The 17,734-nt window shown below is 52.2% G+C and overlaps 1 protein-coding gene across 1 annotated transcript in view; it reads right to left on the bottom strand.

Moving 5' to 3' along the window:
- Positions 1-2,700: 2,700 nt before the first annotated feature.
- Positions 2,701-17,734, bottom strand: part of GLP1R (glucagon like peptide 1 receptor) — a 34,578-nt gene continuing 19,544 nt past the window's right edge. The window contains exons 6-13 of the mRNA XM_042986269.1: positions 16,151-16,304; positions 15,467-15,626; positions 10,908-10,968; positions 10,282-10,351; positions 10,070-10,158; positions 9,608-9,746; positions 8,669-8,710; positions 2,701-4,129 (exon numbers count right to left, since the gene is read on the bottom strand). Coding sequence (XP_042842203.1) covers positions 3,962-4,129; positions 8,669-8,710; positions 9,608-9,746; positions 10,070-10,158; positions 10,282-10,351; positions 10,908-10,968; positions 15,467-15,626; positions 16,151-16,304 — 883 coding nt within the window. The 3' untranslated portion in view covers positions 2,701-3,961. The remainder of the gene's footprint in view (positions 4,130-8,668; positions 8,711-9,607; positions 9,747-10,069; positions 10,159-10,281; positions 10,352-10,907; positions 10,969-15,466; positions 15,627-16,150; positions 16,305-17,734) is intronic.

Genomic DNA, 17,734 nt, shown 5'->3' with positions numbered 1-17,734 from the left:
TGCTTCACAACACTTCCTGATATGGCCCTCCAGGCGCGGCCAGAGAGCTGGTTTGAGCCAGCAGCTAACACTGTAGGGGCATGACAATGTTGTCTGGGGAAGTTTCCCACATTTTCTTTCCCCCCCAAAACTCCAGCAACAAAAAGAAAAAAAGCCTGAGTTGATACTCATTTGGTTTCTGTTGAGTACTTAGTATGTCATTCACATAGCTGTCTTAGCAGAGGAAGCAGGCATATTTCATTTGAGGGTTTTCATAGTTTGGCTCCTCATAGGACCCAAAAGCAGGGTCGGCACTCTAGAATCAATTCAGTGGAGGGAAAATAAACCTTTGGAATATATTTTACCTTCCCTGAGCACGTCGCAGGCATTAGCAATAATGGGAACCCTGTCTGCGCATGGAGAGGAAGCATCTACAGCTCAGGCCCCCGCCTATCTTCGCCCTGGGCTGTGCGGTCCCATGACCTTCACAGTGGGTGGGATGATTCTGGATTCATCATCTCCTAACTTTATGCTGCTATGCACAGGACACACACACACGCACACACACACACAATGTTCTTTCCTTATGGATGGAGACAGAAGCTGCTGAAACATGGCCCACACTGATGAGATTGAGCCTTTCAGGGGTAAATGTGAACTGACTCTCTTTGCCCTTGGTGGTGGCTGTGCCATCTTTGCTAGGCTAAAGCTGCCCAGTTTGCTAGTCTTCTCCAACTTCAGGGAGATGAGAGAGCCAAAGGGGGAGGCTTAGGACCTTTTTCCACTTCTTTTAGTTCACTCTGTGCAGCCAACAGAACAACTTGTCAAATAAGCACAGATGCATCAGGAAACCATTAAGCCAACCCATTAAAAGGGCACTGGATTCGCTATTCAAAGTGGCTCGCTTGCTGTTTCTATGTATATGTGTGCTCTGATGCATTTCAGTTTCTTAATTTTAAGACAAGGATGAGTGAGGTACTACAGTAGAGATAGTAAAGCACAGCCTTCCGCTCCTCTCAGGCTAAGTCACTGAGGAGACGGCATCTTCACTGGCTGATTTGTCTACCTTCGCTGTTGTATTTCTTTTTTAACAGAAACTCCAGATAAATAGTGCCAGCTTTTACTAAGAGCATCTTGAATGGCTCTTTTGTATTTCTTACCTATCCCTCCCAGAGGTCTCATTACACTCGGAGACCCAGCCCAGGACCGCCTAGCAAGTCATGTGCAAACCTCCCTCCTCTAGGTCAGGATAGGGGAGATGCCCAGGGTCTTTCCCTGCTCTGAGTCTTCAAGAGCTCCACTGGTGTGGGCTTCAGCGGGAATTGTATTGAGGCAATTGAAAATCACACGGGCCATCTGGAAAGTCATCTTGAAGGCAACTTTGCGATGTCAGCAGTTTGTTTCAGTTCTGGATTTAGCTGTTCTAAAGGGTGACGTAGTCAAGAGGAGTTGTCATGATGTCAGCCACTAAGAAGTGGAGCTGACCAGAGTGCTGAACCCAGTCTCTATTTACCAAAGTCCTCAGACCTTGCTGGCTGCACAGCTGATACACACATCACCCCCCCCCCAACCCCCACCAGTCAGCTATAGTACCCCCAGGACAGAGGCAGATAAGAGTGTGCAGAGCAAAAGCTCCACACTTATAGCAACATGCATGTAAACAGCTGGTGGAATTTGGGAGTACATTGCATGAGATAGTTCCCAGCTCTATTCGAGATATATTTGGCTTAGGAGAGCTCAAAAATTCTTTAGAGGGAGTTCACTGCCAATCAAATAAATATTAATAGTGTGGGTCTTGGAGCAAAGAAGATAGTTCTTCAGTATCTAATATGTATCTACAAAGGAAACAGTTCCTCAGTGTTACAAGGCTTGGAGCATGGGGTTTGAGGAGCCTTTTGAAATCAGGAAACACCAGTACCAGTTGGGAAAAGAACTCTATTTACAGTTTAAACCAAACTATCTGAGCTTCCCTGGTGCCTAACTAAACACCTTCTCCCTCCAATTTCTCCCCTTAACAATTTGTTTCTCTCAGGTTTTATCAATCTGGCTCTTTTTTTGTTGTTGTGCAGTGTATTGATTCTCAAAATCTTCCAGTTTACCCAGAACTGAAACACTTGTGCCAGAGCCATACCCCACATCAATTCACCAGTGCTCATCTCCCCTCTACCCACTCCAAAAACAAAGCCAAGGAGTGGTGCCTGTTGGAAAATCTTCCCTTATTCTGGGGAAGCAGGGGTGCTCCCGTCCCCCACTTCTCTACATTTTCTCCAGGAGTCAGTCTGCACAATTCATCTTTAGCCTGAGGTTCAACTTCCCCATTAACATAGACACAACACTTCACTGAAGCTGAAGTATAAGAAATTTTCTGCTTGATGTGTTTTATGTCCCATTATTATTTTCCCCGTACATCACATGGCTCTCTGAGAGGCACAGGAAAATATGTCTGGTGCAAGGCTTTGGGGAGGGTCCCCCACCACTTAAAAAGGGGAAGGAGGGAGAAATGGACTCATAAAGGAATTTATCCGAAGCTTCTCTCTCTGCCTTCCCAGGAGGTCGGGACTCCTAAGAGTTTTCTCCTGCTCTGGAAACTTCCTTTGCATCCACAAACTCCCTTGGATGGCTGTTTCCCTTTTGTCTGGGTCTCCGTGGTGCTGCTACAGGTCTGCCCTCTCACCATGGCTGGGGCAGGACTGATAGGTTTCTCCTCTCTAGCCTGTCTGCTGGTCATTATTTATGGGATCAAACTAGAGGCAGGGAAAACATTGATTAGCTCAAAATGTGGGTGAGTCAAATCAACTACCCCACTCCCCCCAAAAATATCACAATCACAATGATTTAGTTCTTTTTTCCATCAGGTGGGAGGAGTCAGAATTGCACACTTGCACATGCAGACTATTCACAGCAATAAAGAAAAATGCATTAAGTATATATACAGGCTTCCAAGCGGGAGAATTTCAAGGGGGAAGAAACCAACGATAGGGGAAGACTGCCTCCTTGGTAACAGTGGCGACAGGTAGTTTCCCCAGAAGTCTCTTTTTGGTCACATCTCTTAGAGTTAGAGGGCACCCCCAAACTCCCATAATCTGGTCACAAATAAAAAGCATTTCCATGGAGAGGTGGAAGTAAAGCTCTCAGCCTTCTGGGTTCCCGACAGTTGCAGGTACACTGTAGCCCCCAGTGCAAATATTCCTAAAGTTCCCTAGTTGAACCCTAGAGGATTCTGGAGCAACTCTAGAATAGAATTCAGAGTTCATGCCAAGAGCTGGGCTCCTCAGCAGTGGACTTGCCCTGGTTCCCTGGACATAGTGGGAGCAGCCACCAAAGCAGGTCAAACACCCACGGGAGAAGTGGGCACCAGCGAAGGAAACCATCAGGCACCTTCTCAGTGTTCATTGTCAACACTTCTAGAAACAGCTGCCAGTGGCCCAACCAAAGGCCCCCAAAGACGAGGTGGCGAGATGAGGGAGCGAGATGAACAAGCAATGTGAACAGTGCCCCTTAATGAGGAGGCAGTGGGGGGTGGCACTGGTGACCTAACTGGAGGCCAGCAGACTTGGCTCACGTTCCCTAAGCTCTGTTTGGCTGAGGTTATGTGAGCCTCTTTCAGAACCACCTCCTCTTGCAAGCCCAATCCCACTAATAAGCCACTGACCTTGAGTGCAAGTCTGGGGCTGATTTGCTGCTCTGTCTTGGGGAACCCCAGGGACCTAGTGGCTTAACGGGAAGAAATCCTCCTCGTTTTAGCAACATTTTTTCTCTCCTGCCATAGTGATCAAATTAGTAGGCTGTTTCTCCACAGAGGAAATGTAGCCACGGGTCCCAGGAGGCACTGCCCATTGCCTGCCTGATGGGTTTGGGAAGGGAAAGCAGGAATGGGTGTGTGCGTGCGTCCCTCCCTTCCCCAGCCCCGGCAGGGTCTCTCCCACCCGGGGTGGCCACCCAGCCAGCAGTGAGACCACAGGAAGGGTAGGGGCTGGGGGGCTTAGCTGCAGGAGGCCTGGCAGGTGGCTGCATACACACTGCTGCCCACCGTGCCCCCGCTGGTCAGGCTACTGGTGGGACACTTGAGGGGCTTCATGCTGCTGTCCCTCTGGATGTGCAAGTGCTTGAGCCGCCAGCGCTCCCAGCTCCTCCGAAACTCCATCTGGACCTTCCGTGGGAAAAGGAGGGAAACAAAAGCCATTATGCAAACCAACTGCCCACAAAATGGCCCCATTATTACATTAGCAGGGAAGGGAAAAAAATCCACTGCATTATATTAAGAGACACAAGTCAAGGCCTTCAGGCACCTAAATTAATATCCCAATAAAATTGTTTATTGTTGTCTCCTATTTTCCGCCTTTCCTCAGGAGAGAGATGAGCTTGATGATCTAATTGGTCTCCTCCATCTCTAAACTCTGTGACTCAGCTCAGTACCTTTCACAATCCATCACAGTCTTATTCAGCGGAAGATAACAAGAGCGAGAGAAATGTGGGAGACGGGAAGGAGAAGACGAGGAGGGGGAGTATCGGACTTCAGCGCACAGCGGAGCCGAGACGGCCCAAGCCAGCCTGCCAGGATGTGCCTGGTCTCCTGGGCAGCGTCACAGGGCCCAGGCTTGGGTGCAGGAGGGGGCAGAGCAGACACGACCTGTGACCACCCTGCGGTGTGCCAGCTCGCTGCCTGGCTGAGCGGTTATGGCGAGTGTGCTGACAGGTGGGATGGGGACACCCCAGGCTGATGCGGCCTCTGCTTGTGAAGCAATCTTGTCTCACAGTCCTTCACTGGGGAGGGAGGGGGAAGGATGGTGAACCAAGGCACATGTGTGGGAAGCCACCTCAGGGAATGAAGCAGTTTCGTGGACACCAGCAGGGAATGGGACGGGACTGGGGCTTCTAAAAGTGTTGACACATGGTGCCCTTTCTGCCTCCATCAGCACTTTTCCTGGGCCTCTGTTATGCCCCCATAATGACAACTGTCATTAAAAGCCACCATTTAGGGGTGCCTGGGTGGCTCAATCAGTTAAGCATCCGACTCTTGGTTTCAGCTCAGGTCACGATCTCATAGTTTGGTTGGTGAATAAGAGCCCCAGTGGGGCTCCACATGGAGCCTGCTTAGGATTCTCTCTCTCTCTCTCTCTCTCTCTCTCTCTCTCTCTCTCTCTTTGCCCCTTCCCTGCTTGCACTCCCTCTCTCTCTCAAAATAAACTTAAAAAAAAAAAAAAAAGCGCCACTTACTACATGCCCAACACTTTCCACTGATTATTTTCGTTAACTTTCTCAGCCACCCTGTGAAGTAGCTTCCATTATTATTGCCTGCTTCAAGGTGAAGAAACTGAGGTGCAGAGCATTTAAGTATTTCCCTCGGTCTCAGCCAGGTCCACACCTAGGTCTGGGCTGACCTCCAGGTTGGTCTCCTAAGCACTGGCCCCCTGGCTTCCACGACTCTTTAGGTCGTGCTGGTCCCTGGCGTGTCTCCTCCCCCAACTCAGCTGGGAGCACCGTGAGGGCCAGGGCCACCCCTTCCTCACCTGGGTTCTCTGGACCCTAGTACAGTGCCCAGCACACAGCAGGTCCTCCGTGCGTGCTTTGTAAATGCGCTGAAGGAAAGAGCGAGTGAGTAACTGAGCATCTGACATGCAGCTCCTTCGGCTACCGAGGTATTACAGTGAAACACTAGGGGCGAGGACATGAATCCCAGACACCCCTCCCAGTGCTGAGTGCGGTGCACTTCCTCACACATGAAGTTTACCCTCACCCCTGCCTCTGAGGTCCTCTCTGGCCAGGCTCCAGGTTCTGGAATCTGGGATGAATGGGTTCAGCTCGTTCACTTCTGTTTACACTGGTGGGGAGAGGTAAAGTGACTGCCCCGCGTCACACAACTGGGTAGTGGCAGATCTGGGGCCAGTATTCTGGCTCCTGAGTCAGAGCCATGGCGAGAGGACACAAACCATGGCAAAACCACTCCTCGGCCTCCCCTCCCCTATGCCTACTCTCCTGGAAGCTGACGGAGGACTGATGTCCAGGCCATCTTTTCTCTTTGGGTCACAAGTACCTGGCATTGCCATGGCGACCCGGGGTCTGGAGAACAGCTTTTGTGGACAGAGGTCTCAGCCCAGGAGCTGGGGGGTGTTTTTATGGCCCAGTGATGGTGATGTGTCTGTTCTTGTGCCTGGAGGAACCAGGGCATGAGGTGTCTCTGAGGAACTGTGCAGTGCCCTTCAACAAGGCAAGTGTCCGAGCAGTGTCCCGGATCCCACAGCATAAGCCCGGGAGAGCCCGAGGGGACAGGCCAGCTGGGGATCTGGTGATTCAGGGGTTGTTAGTTGCCAAGGGGCTGAGTGGGATGTGTGCACTCCCCCTGGGCCAACCTGGGGGCAGACAAAGTGGGGAGGTGACGGGTGACAGGCTTTGAGGAATGGAGTCAGGGGGAGACTCGGCTAGGGTCTGGGAGACTGTCCATAGAAGTGGTGGGGAAGCCTCGCAGGTGCGTGTGTTGGGGGCAAGCATGTGCTGCCAGCATGGCTTTGGGGAAGAGGAGGGAGAAGTGGGAAATGGGAACCTCGGGGGACCGAGAAGATGAGAAGGGGCAGAGAAGAGCCTCACTCTCTCCAGTGTGCATAGGGACACCTGTCACCCTGTCCCTGTCCTTGGGACATAAGGCAGCAGAACATAGACCCAGGGAGCGCATCACCCCCTTGGCTGAGAACCATTCCTGAAGGGAATGCCACCTGTGTTCCTCATATCTCAACATTTTCTTCAGTTTTTTAGGAAGTTCTTTGTAAGGGCTCAGATGCGGGGGAGAACCAGGGCTGGAACATCCTACTGTCCCCCACCCTCTCCCCCACCATGGATCAAGGGCCTGTAGGACAAAGGCCCCCATGAGTGTCCTCTACAACAGCCTCCTCTCCTTCCGTGGCCCACCCACCCCACAGGGAGCCTAGCCAGCCCTCTGAGACTGGCCCAGAGGAACAGCCAGAAGGCATTAATGGGCCACGCTGAGCCTGGCTCTACCTCCCCTTCCCAGTCCCTGCGTTAGTGGAGACCTCTCCCAGCCCCCAGCTCTCCCATCTTCTAGCTGTGGAACTGGGCTATTCGTTTCATTTTGCCAAGTCTTACTTTTCTCATCTGTAAAATGAGGATAACACCTGCTACGCAGGACTGGCTTTAATAAAACATACGGGCACCTTACACAAAGTAAACATTCAGGAAGTGTTTCCCTCCCTTTTGGAGCTCCACATGCTCTAAGCATCATGACCGCCATTTCACAGAAGAGGAAACAGGTTTCAAAACTTGCCCAAAGTCACACAGCTCACTAAGCAATGGGGCCTGGATGGGAGCAGAGACCTGACTCCAAAGCCCATGTCCCGCATCTTTCCTGCTCTTTGAGTCATCTCACAGCATCCTGAAATACCAAGGTCTCCTCCACAGCCACCCTGTGCCCTCCACACTCACAGTACAAGTAAATTAATGCATTAATGCAGACTCTTAAGCCCTCTGAACTCTGGGACACCAGACTCTGTGACAGAAGCCACACAAGGAGAGCCAGGGTCTTTGAGGAGCAGGGTTCATGGGTCATCTGAGCCCAAGGCTCACTGATAGAAACCCTCACCTGGGCCTGAATGGAGTCAACAGAGCCCTTAGTTTGTCCCCCAGACTCTGAGGTGGGGGGTTTCCTACCCCCTCTTCCCTGCTGGGGTTAATCTTCTTGTGAATACTTCCCCTATGGTGCCACGTCCAGTACTATAATTTGTTCCCCCTCTGGAAGGAATGGGGTGCGGTGCTGTGGCATTTGTGATACCCAGTGATGATGGGGATCGCTCCTACTCTGTTCCAGCACAAAGCTGGGTGCCTGAGCAGAAGGGGCCTTCCCCAGCACCACAGGCACAGACATCCCGCCTAGGAGCTGACTATCTTGGACAGGGGAGGGCTATGGTCCAGCAGGGTCTGCAGGAGAGGACGTGGGACTCAGCAACAGCCCGCTTCTTCTACCCCTACAGCCTGAAAGCCACAGAAAGAACACACCCCTTGGCCATTGGCGGGCTGGGGCTCTCACCTGCACACACAGGGTGGGCGCTTTCCTCTTTCTATTAGGATGCATTTGAATCCCATCTCTGCCACCACTTCTAGACCAAACCTGGGGCATGTTTCCTACTCTCTCCGATCTTCAATGATATCATTGTGAAAAATGGGAATATTAAAACCATAGGGATTAGCAGAGATTTTTTTCTTGGGGGTGGGGTGGGGAGGGAGGAAGCAGTGACGATTAAATAAGATAATGAGTATTAAAGACCCAAGGATGTGACTTGGGCATGTCTGCTGTTGAATCAACTTGTAACAATCACCATTGCCTGTTCATTCAGGACCCCCTTAACACAAGGCTGGGTCTTTCCCAAGTTCACATCCATTAGGGTATGCCCGCCCACGTGTGTGTGTGTGTGTGTGTGTGTGTGTGTGTGTGTGTGTGTGAGAGAGAGAGAGAGAGAGAGAGAGAGAGAGAGAGAGAGAGAGAGACAGAGAGACAGAGAGAGAGAGGAGATATCCATGCATAGAAAACAATACACGGACAAGATGCCTTCTCAGCTCTAGCGCCCAGCGGGATGGATAGGGGGTTTCTGCTGAAAAGATTGATGGGAGCCACCACTGACAACTCTAGAACAGCCAACAGTAGCAGCCCACAAGGGTCCCCACATCCCTTCTCAGGCCTTACCTCATTGTTGACAAAGCAGTACAAGATGGCCACCATCAGCCCCTGGAAACAAGAGTCATATCAGCAAAGAGGAAGCAGGAGGGAGGGACCCTGTAGGTAGACCCTGAAGCTCCTTGGGGCCCCAGCCCCAATATCCACCTCCTCAGACTGGGCATAGCCAAAGCTGGAGTGGTGGGTTCCTTCTCCTTTCCTTGCTGGAGGAACAAGAAGCCTCCTTGCTCAGATACTGAGAGGCTCTTCAACTACCCTCTCCTTGAGGAAGTCTGACCCGAGAAAGTACACCACCTCTGATCGTGGGCCATTTTCCCCTGCCATGGCTCCATCTGTTCATTCAGCAGACCCAGCATTCCCAAACATATGCGTGTGCACATATGTGTAAGGGCACATGCATGGGCTTACATGCTTGTGGCCCTCCCACAAGCCTCCTGAGGGGCTGAGGCCAGGTTCTCATATATCTATGCCCCCCAGTGACACTCATACACCCTCAGCATCATCTGATACTAGTGGGGAGGTTGAGTTCCTGACTTTGGAAACCACATAACCTGGAAAATCTTATTTCAGCATCTCTGAGTATCAGTTTCCTCCTTGGTAAAATCGGATGATCCTGCCCACCTCCTGGGATGCTATGAGGATTAAATGCACGATGTGTGCAAAGCCCCTGGTGCCCAGTAACAAACAGCCTGGTAGATGGCAGTTGTGATGCCAGGCTGGATGCCCACAGTTACATCTGGGAAGGCTTCTTGTCCCATGTGCTTATAGAGAAGACTGGCCTGGGTGCTGGACACCGATTTAGCCCTGGCTCTACTCCACCCATAGCCCTCTGGGCATGGCCCACTTTCCCCCTAGGCCGCAGGGTGCCCATCTGCATGGTGCAGGCTGGTCTCTGCCCCACTCCCACTCTGACACTTGGCAAGTGAGGACCCCCAGCCATGAGGTCACCTGGAAGGAGGTGAAGGAGAGCTCTGTGAACAGCTTGATGAAGCGCAGCGTCCCCCGTGCATGTTCATCCATCACAAAGGCAAAGACGACCTCGTGGGTTCCCAGCAGGGGGATGAGCGTCAGTGTGGACTTGGCAAGTCTGGGGGTGGGGTGAAGACATCATTCTGGAACTCTCCCATGGATGTGTATCCCCTTTCTGTGCCCCAAACCCACACCTGAGTGACAGACATTCTCCCACCCCAAATATGCTGGGATGGGCTGCCTGGTGGGAAGTACACCCAGGTCAAGACACCCAGAAGCCCAGGAGATGCCCAGGTCCAGGGCTAAGGGCAAGGCTTGGGGTCCTGGGCTGGGCCAGGTGGGAGAAGAAGGTCACACAATGTTCCAAGCTCCGAGCCCCAGGATCTCTATTCTGGAAGCAAGGGTGAAGGGCGCCCATGAAAGCCAGCTCAGGTATATCACCTGCACTTGATGTCCGTCTTGCACATGAGATTGGCTTTCAGTTTGGACACCACAATGCAGATGACCCGGACAAAGATGAGGAAGTTCACCTGCAGGGCAGATGGGAGGGAGTGGCTGGAGGCCCCTTCAAAACACCGCCCTGTTTCCAGGCCTTCCCCCAGCAACACCTGTCCAGCCAGAACTGCCACTCCCATCCCCACACCATCACTCACCCCAATGGCAAAGAGAATGGGCAGCCGGATAATGAGCCAGTAATTCATGTTTGAGTTTCTGGTCCAGCAGCTGGAGAGGAAGAGAAATACACAAGTATCCAGTTGGACACACAGAGCCCCCAGCTCACAGTGCAGGTACAGGGGCACACAAGCACATGTGGCCATGCAAAGTGACCCTCACAGAGCCACATAAATGCTGCCACAAGGAGCTACCCAGTCCCATAGACTCATGCAGAGTCCTTCAAGCCACAAACACACACACACACACACACACACACACACACACACACACACTCCTAAATACATGGTCACACAGAGAGATACACACAGCCCTTTGTGAACCAACAGTCATGATGCCTAGCATCATACACAAAATAGCAGGAACATTTCACAGTTATTATAGAAAAGTCATTGCATACCCCATGGACCCAGCACCATTTGTTATCACCCAGTCCCAGGAAGGGATAAGGAAGGGGTACTAAGGAACTAAATTCATAAATTAAGCTCCTGATCCCTCGGTTTATCCTCCCAACAGGTGGTAGCCACGTACCCCAGGGGCCAGGGAATCCCAGGGGGTTTGAGGATGGGGACCTCAGCACACCCATGCCCAGGAGCAGGACACTCACCCTTCATCCTCATAGAGGTACTTGACAATGCCCCAAGGGATAACAAACAGCAGGGGGACACCTAGAAGAGAGAGGGGAAGAGAGAGGGGAGAGGGCTGGCAGGCCTGACCCACCACCATGCACACCCAGAGGCCTCTATTTACCCAGGCCTCTCCCGCCTCCAGCCCTTTCCCTCACCTGACTCCAAAACCACTTTCTAGCAGGTTTGGAACTTGGATGGTCTGGGAGCCTGGGGGAGTGGAGGCGGCAGGAACACCTCCGTGCCCCCACCCCCCATCCCTGCCCAACTCCCTGGAGTCTTCCTCAGAGAGAGGATCGCACCACACTGTGGCTATATCTGAGATAAGATGAGATCGGGCGTGTTCAGGGTGGTATGTCCGTAGACACTGTGGCTGTATCTGTCCTAACCAGTCCCCCCCATCCCAGGCACACTGTGAGAGCTTGCCCCCAAGTCCAGGCTGAGACATGAGGATGCAGACACCAGAGTAACAGAGGACAAGGCCATGGAGTGGGAAGAACATTCTAGATGAGGTGGAGCAGGCCAACCCACTGATGCCCTTCTCCTCCTGCTGCTGCCCACGTGCCCATCTCAGTCAACTCCTTCACGCTCCAGAAGCCCCTCCAGCTACCTGTTCTCTACCCGCATGCACTACAAGTGGCTGGGCAGAAGCCTGGAGTAGAGACAGGGGTCCCGTCCTTGATGCCAACAGCCCAACTAATGGCACAGTGGCCCACGGTAACAACAGCTCCAATGTAACACTTTCCACTTGGCTGAGACTCAAGTGGTGTGGCAGACAGCCTCTAGGAAGGTCCCCAGCGACCCTCACCTCCTGGTATCTACACCACCATACAGGCTGTGCTGTATCGGGATTGGTCTGTGTGACCAAGAATGTACTCAGAAGCGATGGCAGGTCACTTCTGAGATCAGGTTATAAAAGACTGTTAAAAGGTTAAAAAAGGCTTGTCTTGGGCTCTCTCTCAGTCTGATCACTTGCTCTGGGGGACACCGGTGGCCATGTCATGAGGGCACTCAGCCAGCCAGTGGAGGCCCCTGTGGCAAGGAATGGAGGCCCCCAGCCCACAGGTAGCAAGGACCTACACTTCTTGCCAACAACCTTGTGAGTTTGCAAGGGATTCTCCGACTCCACTGAAGACTTGCTGTGACAGCAGCCCCAGCCAACAGCGTGTCTGCATCTCTGTTAGAGACCTTGAGCCAGAGGCATGCAGCTAAGTTAAACCAGATTCCTGCCCATAGAAACTGCAATAGGAAATTGCTGCTTTAAGCGGTGAAGTTGTGGGGTCATCTGCTCTGCACCCGGAGCTAACGATCCAGCTGGTTCCCAGTTCCTTGAGGGTACAGTGTCACTCATTCTCAGAGCCTCAGGGCTCGGCTCAGCCTGAGGGTTCAATATGTTTGCTGAATTCAAATGGACTGTCCGTCCTCACGACAGATGGAGATGAATGAGGAGCTCTGGAGGGTTCAGGTGGGACTAGAGAGCAAGGCTGCCAACCCACACCCATGCCAACCACCTTCGGTGGCTTTCTGCACCAGCTCTCCATGCCTGTCTCTGTGGGCGCCCCTCCCGGGGTTGGAGATGTGGGCGTCAGGTATAGGTGAGAGTGTGTGTGTTAAGGTGTGGACACAGATGTGAGTGTGTGGTGGGCAGGGCCATGCACAGGCATGTGTAGCTTTAGGGGGTCTCTCCCCAGAACACATTGCCAGGGCAGAGCCCTATTGACAGTCCTTCCTGTCATCACGATCCATGTCCTCAATAGCCATTCCCAAGCAGTTCATCTGCCAGGAGCTACTGTGCATGACAGTGAAGACAGGGAGGAAGCCGAGAAACTCACAGCTGGTCAGCATTCTTCATCAGGTACCTTCCTCCTTGGCCATTTGTTTTTACACAAACCAGACCTCTGAGCATCCACGATGCTTTAGTAACAGGTCTTCATGAGACTGGACAAGGGATGGGTGGCTTCCAAAGGCCTCAGAATATAGCACAGAGCCTGCCACAATGAAGATGCTCAGACAGCATGGAAGGAAGGAATGATGGGTGGATCCACTGGGAAGGGAAACTCTCCTGGCAAAAACATGCCAATTCCCTGAGCCACACACACATGCGGAAACCTCCTTCCTGGGCATTCCCAGCCACCTTTTGTCCTTTTTCTCTGAGATCCCACTCAGAATTGGGGAGCTCACTCATGGCATCAGCAAGACCTGGTGAACTTCACTCATTTACCAGCCTCTCCTTAACAAGGCCTTTTCTGCCACATGCAACCATTACACACCCCCTCATTCCCTGCTGGCTGCATCTTTCTCCCATTTAGAAAATCAACAAGACAGGCTGGAGAAAAATCGCACATTAAGAAACACAGAACTAGCCCCGAGAAGCAATGACTCCCTCGTCCATCACTTGCCTCCCTCCCTTGCAGCCTCCCTGTGGTGGGTAATGGGGCACCAGCTGCCCATGGATGGCAGCAGGAGCTGACGTCTTTTGGGACTCTCCAGCTGTGTCAGAGTTATAATTTTAATCCTTCTGCTTGCATGTGAAGCTAAAAGTTGTTTCCAAGCATCCCAAAGTGGGCTAGGTCTCCTGGCCCCACAGAAGAGCTCTTTGGAAAGCTTTCTCTCTGTCCTCTGTCTTTGTCCCTCTCTCTCTGCACCTCCCCATCCCAATTCCACAAGATAAGGGTGTTCTTATTGGGAAGGAAGGTCCCCCAGGTCCTACCCTGGTGCCCCTCAGACTCTGAGCCCTGAGCTGCAGCATGAGGTGGTGGGAAAGGATGAGCTCCCCTTCCCCCTCCTCCATTTCCCACTCAGAAACTTCCAGGATGCCATGTGTCCCCACCAACCCTCCAGCAACCACCCCCGCTCCTCTGCACACAGCACAAGGTCCCCTCTGATTGTTCCTGCCCTCAGGTCACCATGGAGACAGGCACTAACAGTGTTGACGCTATTTCCCAGAATGGACAGACATAGTCCCCCACCTTAAGGACAGCCTTCCCAGAGCCCCCTCAATGACCTAACACCGCCCCACCCTCCATTAGCTGCAGGGCTCTCCAGCTGCCCACTGCCTGGGTGACTGCCCTACCCTCGGAGGGGCGGAAGAGCAGGGAAGGATGGGCCCGTGGGGAGGTGGGGGAAGGGTGGGAGCAGGGAGTTGTACACAGAGGAGAGACCCACCTGCCCAGAGGCCTGAGCTCGCTCACCTTGGCTATTAAGGGACCAAAGAGGCAATGCAGGACAGAGAACTTTCCATGACAGGCAGCAGCCCAGGGCCTGGGAGTCAGGAGGCCTGGTTCCAGTGCTTGCTCTGCCTGCAAAGCCCTGCCCTCTCTGGGCCTTGGGTGCCTTCCAGACACTGATCGCCCTCTTTAGAGGTACTCTTCTACAACAGGGCCACAAAGAGCCAGGTGGCGGAGGGACACCGGTAAAAGGGAATTCAGGGTGAGGACAGGGGCAGGGAGGCTGAGAGGGCCAGAGAAAGCGCACAGCCAGGGGGCCAGACAACCTGTGGAGGCTTCCTGAGGAGGCGGGCTGGACCGAGGACAGCCTTGCAAAGGCTCAGAGGCAGGAGCCAGTATGGGAGGGGGACATCACACGTGGCTGTGACTGAGGCGGGAGGTCCCCAGTGGTCAAAGTAACCTGAGGCAGGCGAAGGAAGGAATGACAGTGGTGAATGAATGAACGGCAAGCTTGAGGTGGAAGGCAGGCTCCTGTGGCGTGGGCAGGGACACTGGCAGATTAGGAAGGGCCAGAGGGCAAGGCCCATTCTCTGGCTCCATCCAGGAGGGGGCTCCCGCGGGCCTCTCCAGAGTAAGCGCTGCTGCCTGTGTTTTCCCTGTAGTGGGGTGGGGGTTGGGGAGCTGCTGGTGGGCTTCTCAGCCCCTGTTCTCATCAGAATCGCACGCGGCGAGAGGCAGAAGCACAACCAGAAATGTTCCAGCAAAAAAAAAGACACGATAGTTCTCGGCAAACTTTTTTGGCTAGAACATTTCCAGCTGGGCTCCAGGCACATCCGCGGTCCACCCTTTCCTCAGCTGGCTTCTGGCTGCCAGCCCTGCCCTGCCCGGCTCTCCTCTAAGCCCTCCTCTTCATCATCAGCTGACAGAGCCACAGCCCCTCAGCCCTCACCTCCTGACCCCTTACCCTGAAGCCCAGGACTCTCCCCTTCCCTCAGGGCCTGGGTACCAAGGACTGGGTATGGGGCTCCATCTCCAGGGGTCTTAGCAGTAGAGGTGTTTGAGGACAGTGCATGGCTGCCCATGGTGTGTGTGTGGTGTATCTGGCCAGAAAGGGGGGAGACCTCTGTTTCCATTAGGTGGGGCAGGTGATGCAGAGACGGGAGGGTAACCATAGCCCTCTGCAGTGAGTCCCGTGCCCAGGACAGAGTTATCCAGTGGGCCCTGCCCTTGGCCCAGCAGTGTGTTCTGAGCACCAAGAGGGCTTCCTGGGGGCAGCCTGAGGGCAGTAGTCCCAAGAGAGGTCAGGGTCCCCCGCCTCCCATGCCATGGATTGGGGTGGAAGAACACGTAAGATGAATGATAGTCGACCTTACCCCAGCCTATGCTCAGATAGAGCCTGAAGATGCGCTGCTCGGAGAAGACTGAGAAGGCCAGCAGCGTGTACAGGTACACGCCCTCCACCAGGAGCCAGTAGTAATTGGCCGCCACGCAGTACTGCATGAGCAGGAACACCAGGCGGCAGCCCGGAGAATCCTGGGGGCAGAGGAAGAGTCCCCAGGGGACATAGCTCTGCCTCCTGCCTCTCTTGATCCCCCTCCCCATCCTGCCCCAGATGCAAATACCAGATAAGAAGCCCTAACACCATTTTGCCAGGGCCAGGGCCAAGAAGTTGACCTGCTTTAGCTCACTGAATCACTACCCTGAGTAGAAGAAGCTAATATTATCCCCATAGAGGTGAGGAAACGGAGGCTCAGAGAAGTTAAAAGACTTGTCCCAAAACTATACAGCTAGTAAGTAGCAGAGCTGGGATTCAAGCCTGGGTCTGTTTCCAAAGACCATTTCCTGTGTCAGAACTTCTTAAGCGCAGGGAGGGTGTCTACATCCTTAGACTGGGGGCTCCCCAGGGTGGACTGCCTCTCCCATCCGACTGGTGACTCCCTAAGGACCAGGTGTGGCAGTTCTTGCCTTTCTTTGTGCCTGGCCTGGGTGGGGTTGGGAAGGCTTGCCTTCACTGACTGTCCATCCCTCCCCAGGCCCTTCCTGAACACATCACACACCTGGTAGGAGAGGAGCCCATCCCATTGGTGCTGCTGGGGGGCTGTGCTGTACATCCACTTGAGGACCGCGTCCCTGATGAAGACGGACAGCGCTCGGAGGATGAAGGACGCAAACAGGTTCAGGTGGATGTAATTCCGGGTGCAGTGCAGGTGTCTGTGGGAGAAAACAGGGCTCTTTCCTAGCAAGGTGGCTAGCAGTTCTGCTCCACAACCCCCCAGTTCATGCTAACATGCACCACAGGCATGTTTCCGCATCTGGGACTGAGCCTCTGTCTTTTCTTCCTCTGAAAATGCCCCTCTGCCTCGTATCCTTGAAAGTTCTTGGGTCCAATATGAGTCTTGCCTCTCCATGGAGCCTTCAGGTGTGTGGTCACTGCCACCACCCACCCTCATCCACACTATCTTCCTCTCTACAGCATCTTCTTCTCTACAAAGTCATGTATAATCCAAGTGATTTATGTGTGAAGACCACCTTCCCCAATGGAGACTTTGCTTTGCTTCTTGAGGACAGGACCCACATCTCACATGCTTCAGGGGCAGACTAGGGCTAAGCACGTAGTAGGAATTCAAACACTATTAGACACAATTTCAATATCCTTTCATGTAAAAACACAGAGCAAACTGCAAATACAAGGGCGTTTTTTAACCTGATAAGGGCTATCTACCCAAACCCGGAACAAACATCATTCTTAACTGAGAAATTTTATAAGCATTTCCTTCAAAATCAGGAAAATAAGGATTATCTAGCCTTACAAAGCTATCATCACATCTATTCACCATTGCAATATAGATCCTGGCCACTGTAAGAAGGCAAGGGGGAATAATCCATATGAATTGGAGATAAAGGAACGAAATTTTCATTATTTATAGATAGTAGAGTATATTCATAGAGAATCTGAGATAACCTACACACAAATTATTAGAACTGATAAATTTCATTCAACATGGCTGCTGATGTGTGTTTATATATATCAGCAATAAACAAATAAAAAGTAAATTTTAAAGATTCATATGTAATTTTTTAATTGGCTACATAGAAATAAGTCTAACAGAAGATGGGCAAGATCTCTATGGAGGATACAATAACATTTGCTTAAAATAGTTAGACAAGACTTAAAATTACACATTCATGGATAGACTCACTATTTTGAAGGTGTCAATTCTCTCCACATTAACTGATAAATTAATAAAAAATAGCTATAATAAAAATTTCAACAGTGTTGATTTTTTGTTTTCCTGGAACTCTCAAAACGTATAAAGAACCAAGGGTCAAGCATAGTCTGGACCCTCCTAAAGACCCACAAAGTAGACGGGGCGCCTGGTGGCTCAGTCAGTTAATTATCCGACTTTGGCTCAGGTCATGATCTCACAGTTTGTGGGTTCAAGCCCCGCATCAGGTTCTGTGCTGAGAGCTCAGAGCTGACAACCCAGGCAAAGATAACTCTTGCTGCATGGAAGAGTAAGCCCTACAAACCCAAGGGGGAAAGGATGAGCTGTTACTAAATGGTACTGGACCAATTATACACACACACACACACACACACACACACACACACACACATATGAAAAATAAAATTAAATCTC

The sequence above is a fragment of the Panthera tigris genome, chromosome B2, assembly GCF_018350195.1.
Source record: "Panthera tigris isolate Pti1 chromosome B2, P.tigris_Pti1_mat1.1, whole genome shotgun sequence".
Classification (NCBI taxonomy): domain Eukaryota; kingdom Metazoa; phylum Chordata; class Mammalia; order Carnivora; family Felidae; genus Panthera; species Panthera tigris.
This window is presented reverse-complemented; position numbering and strand designations above follow the sequence as displayed.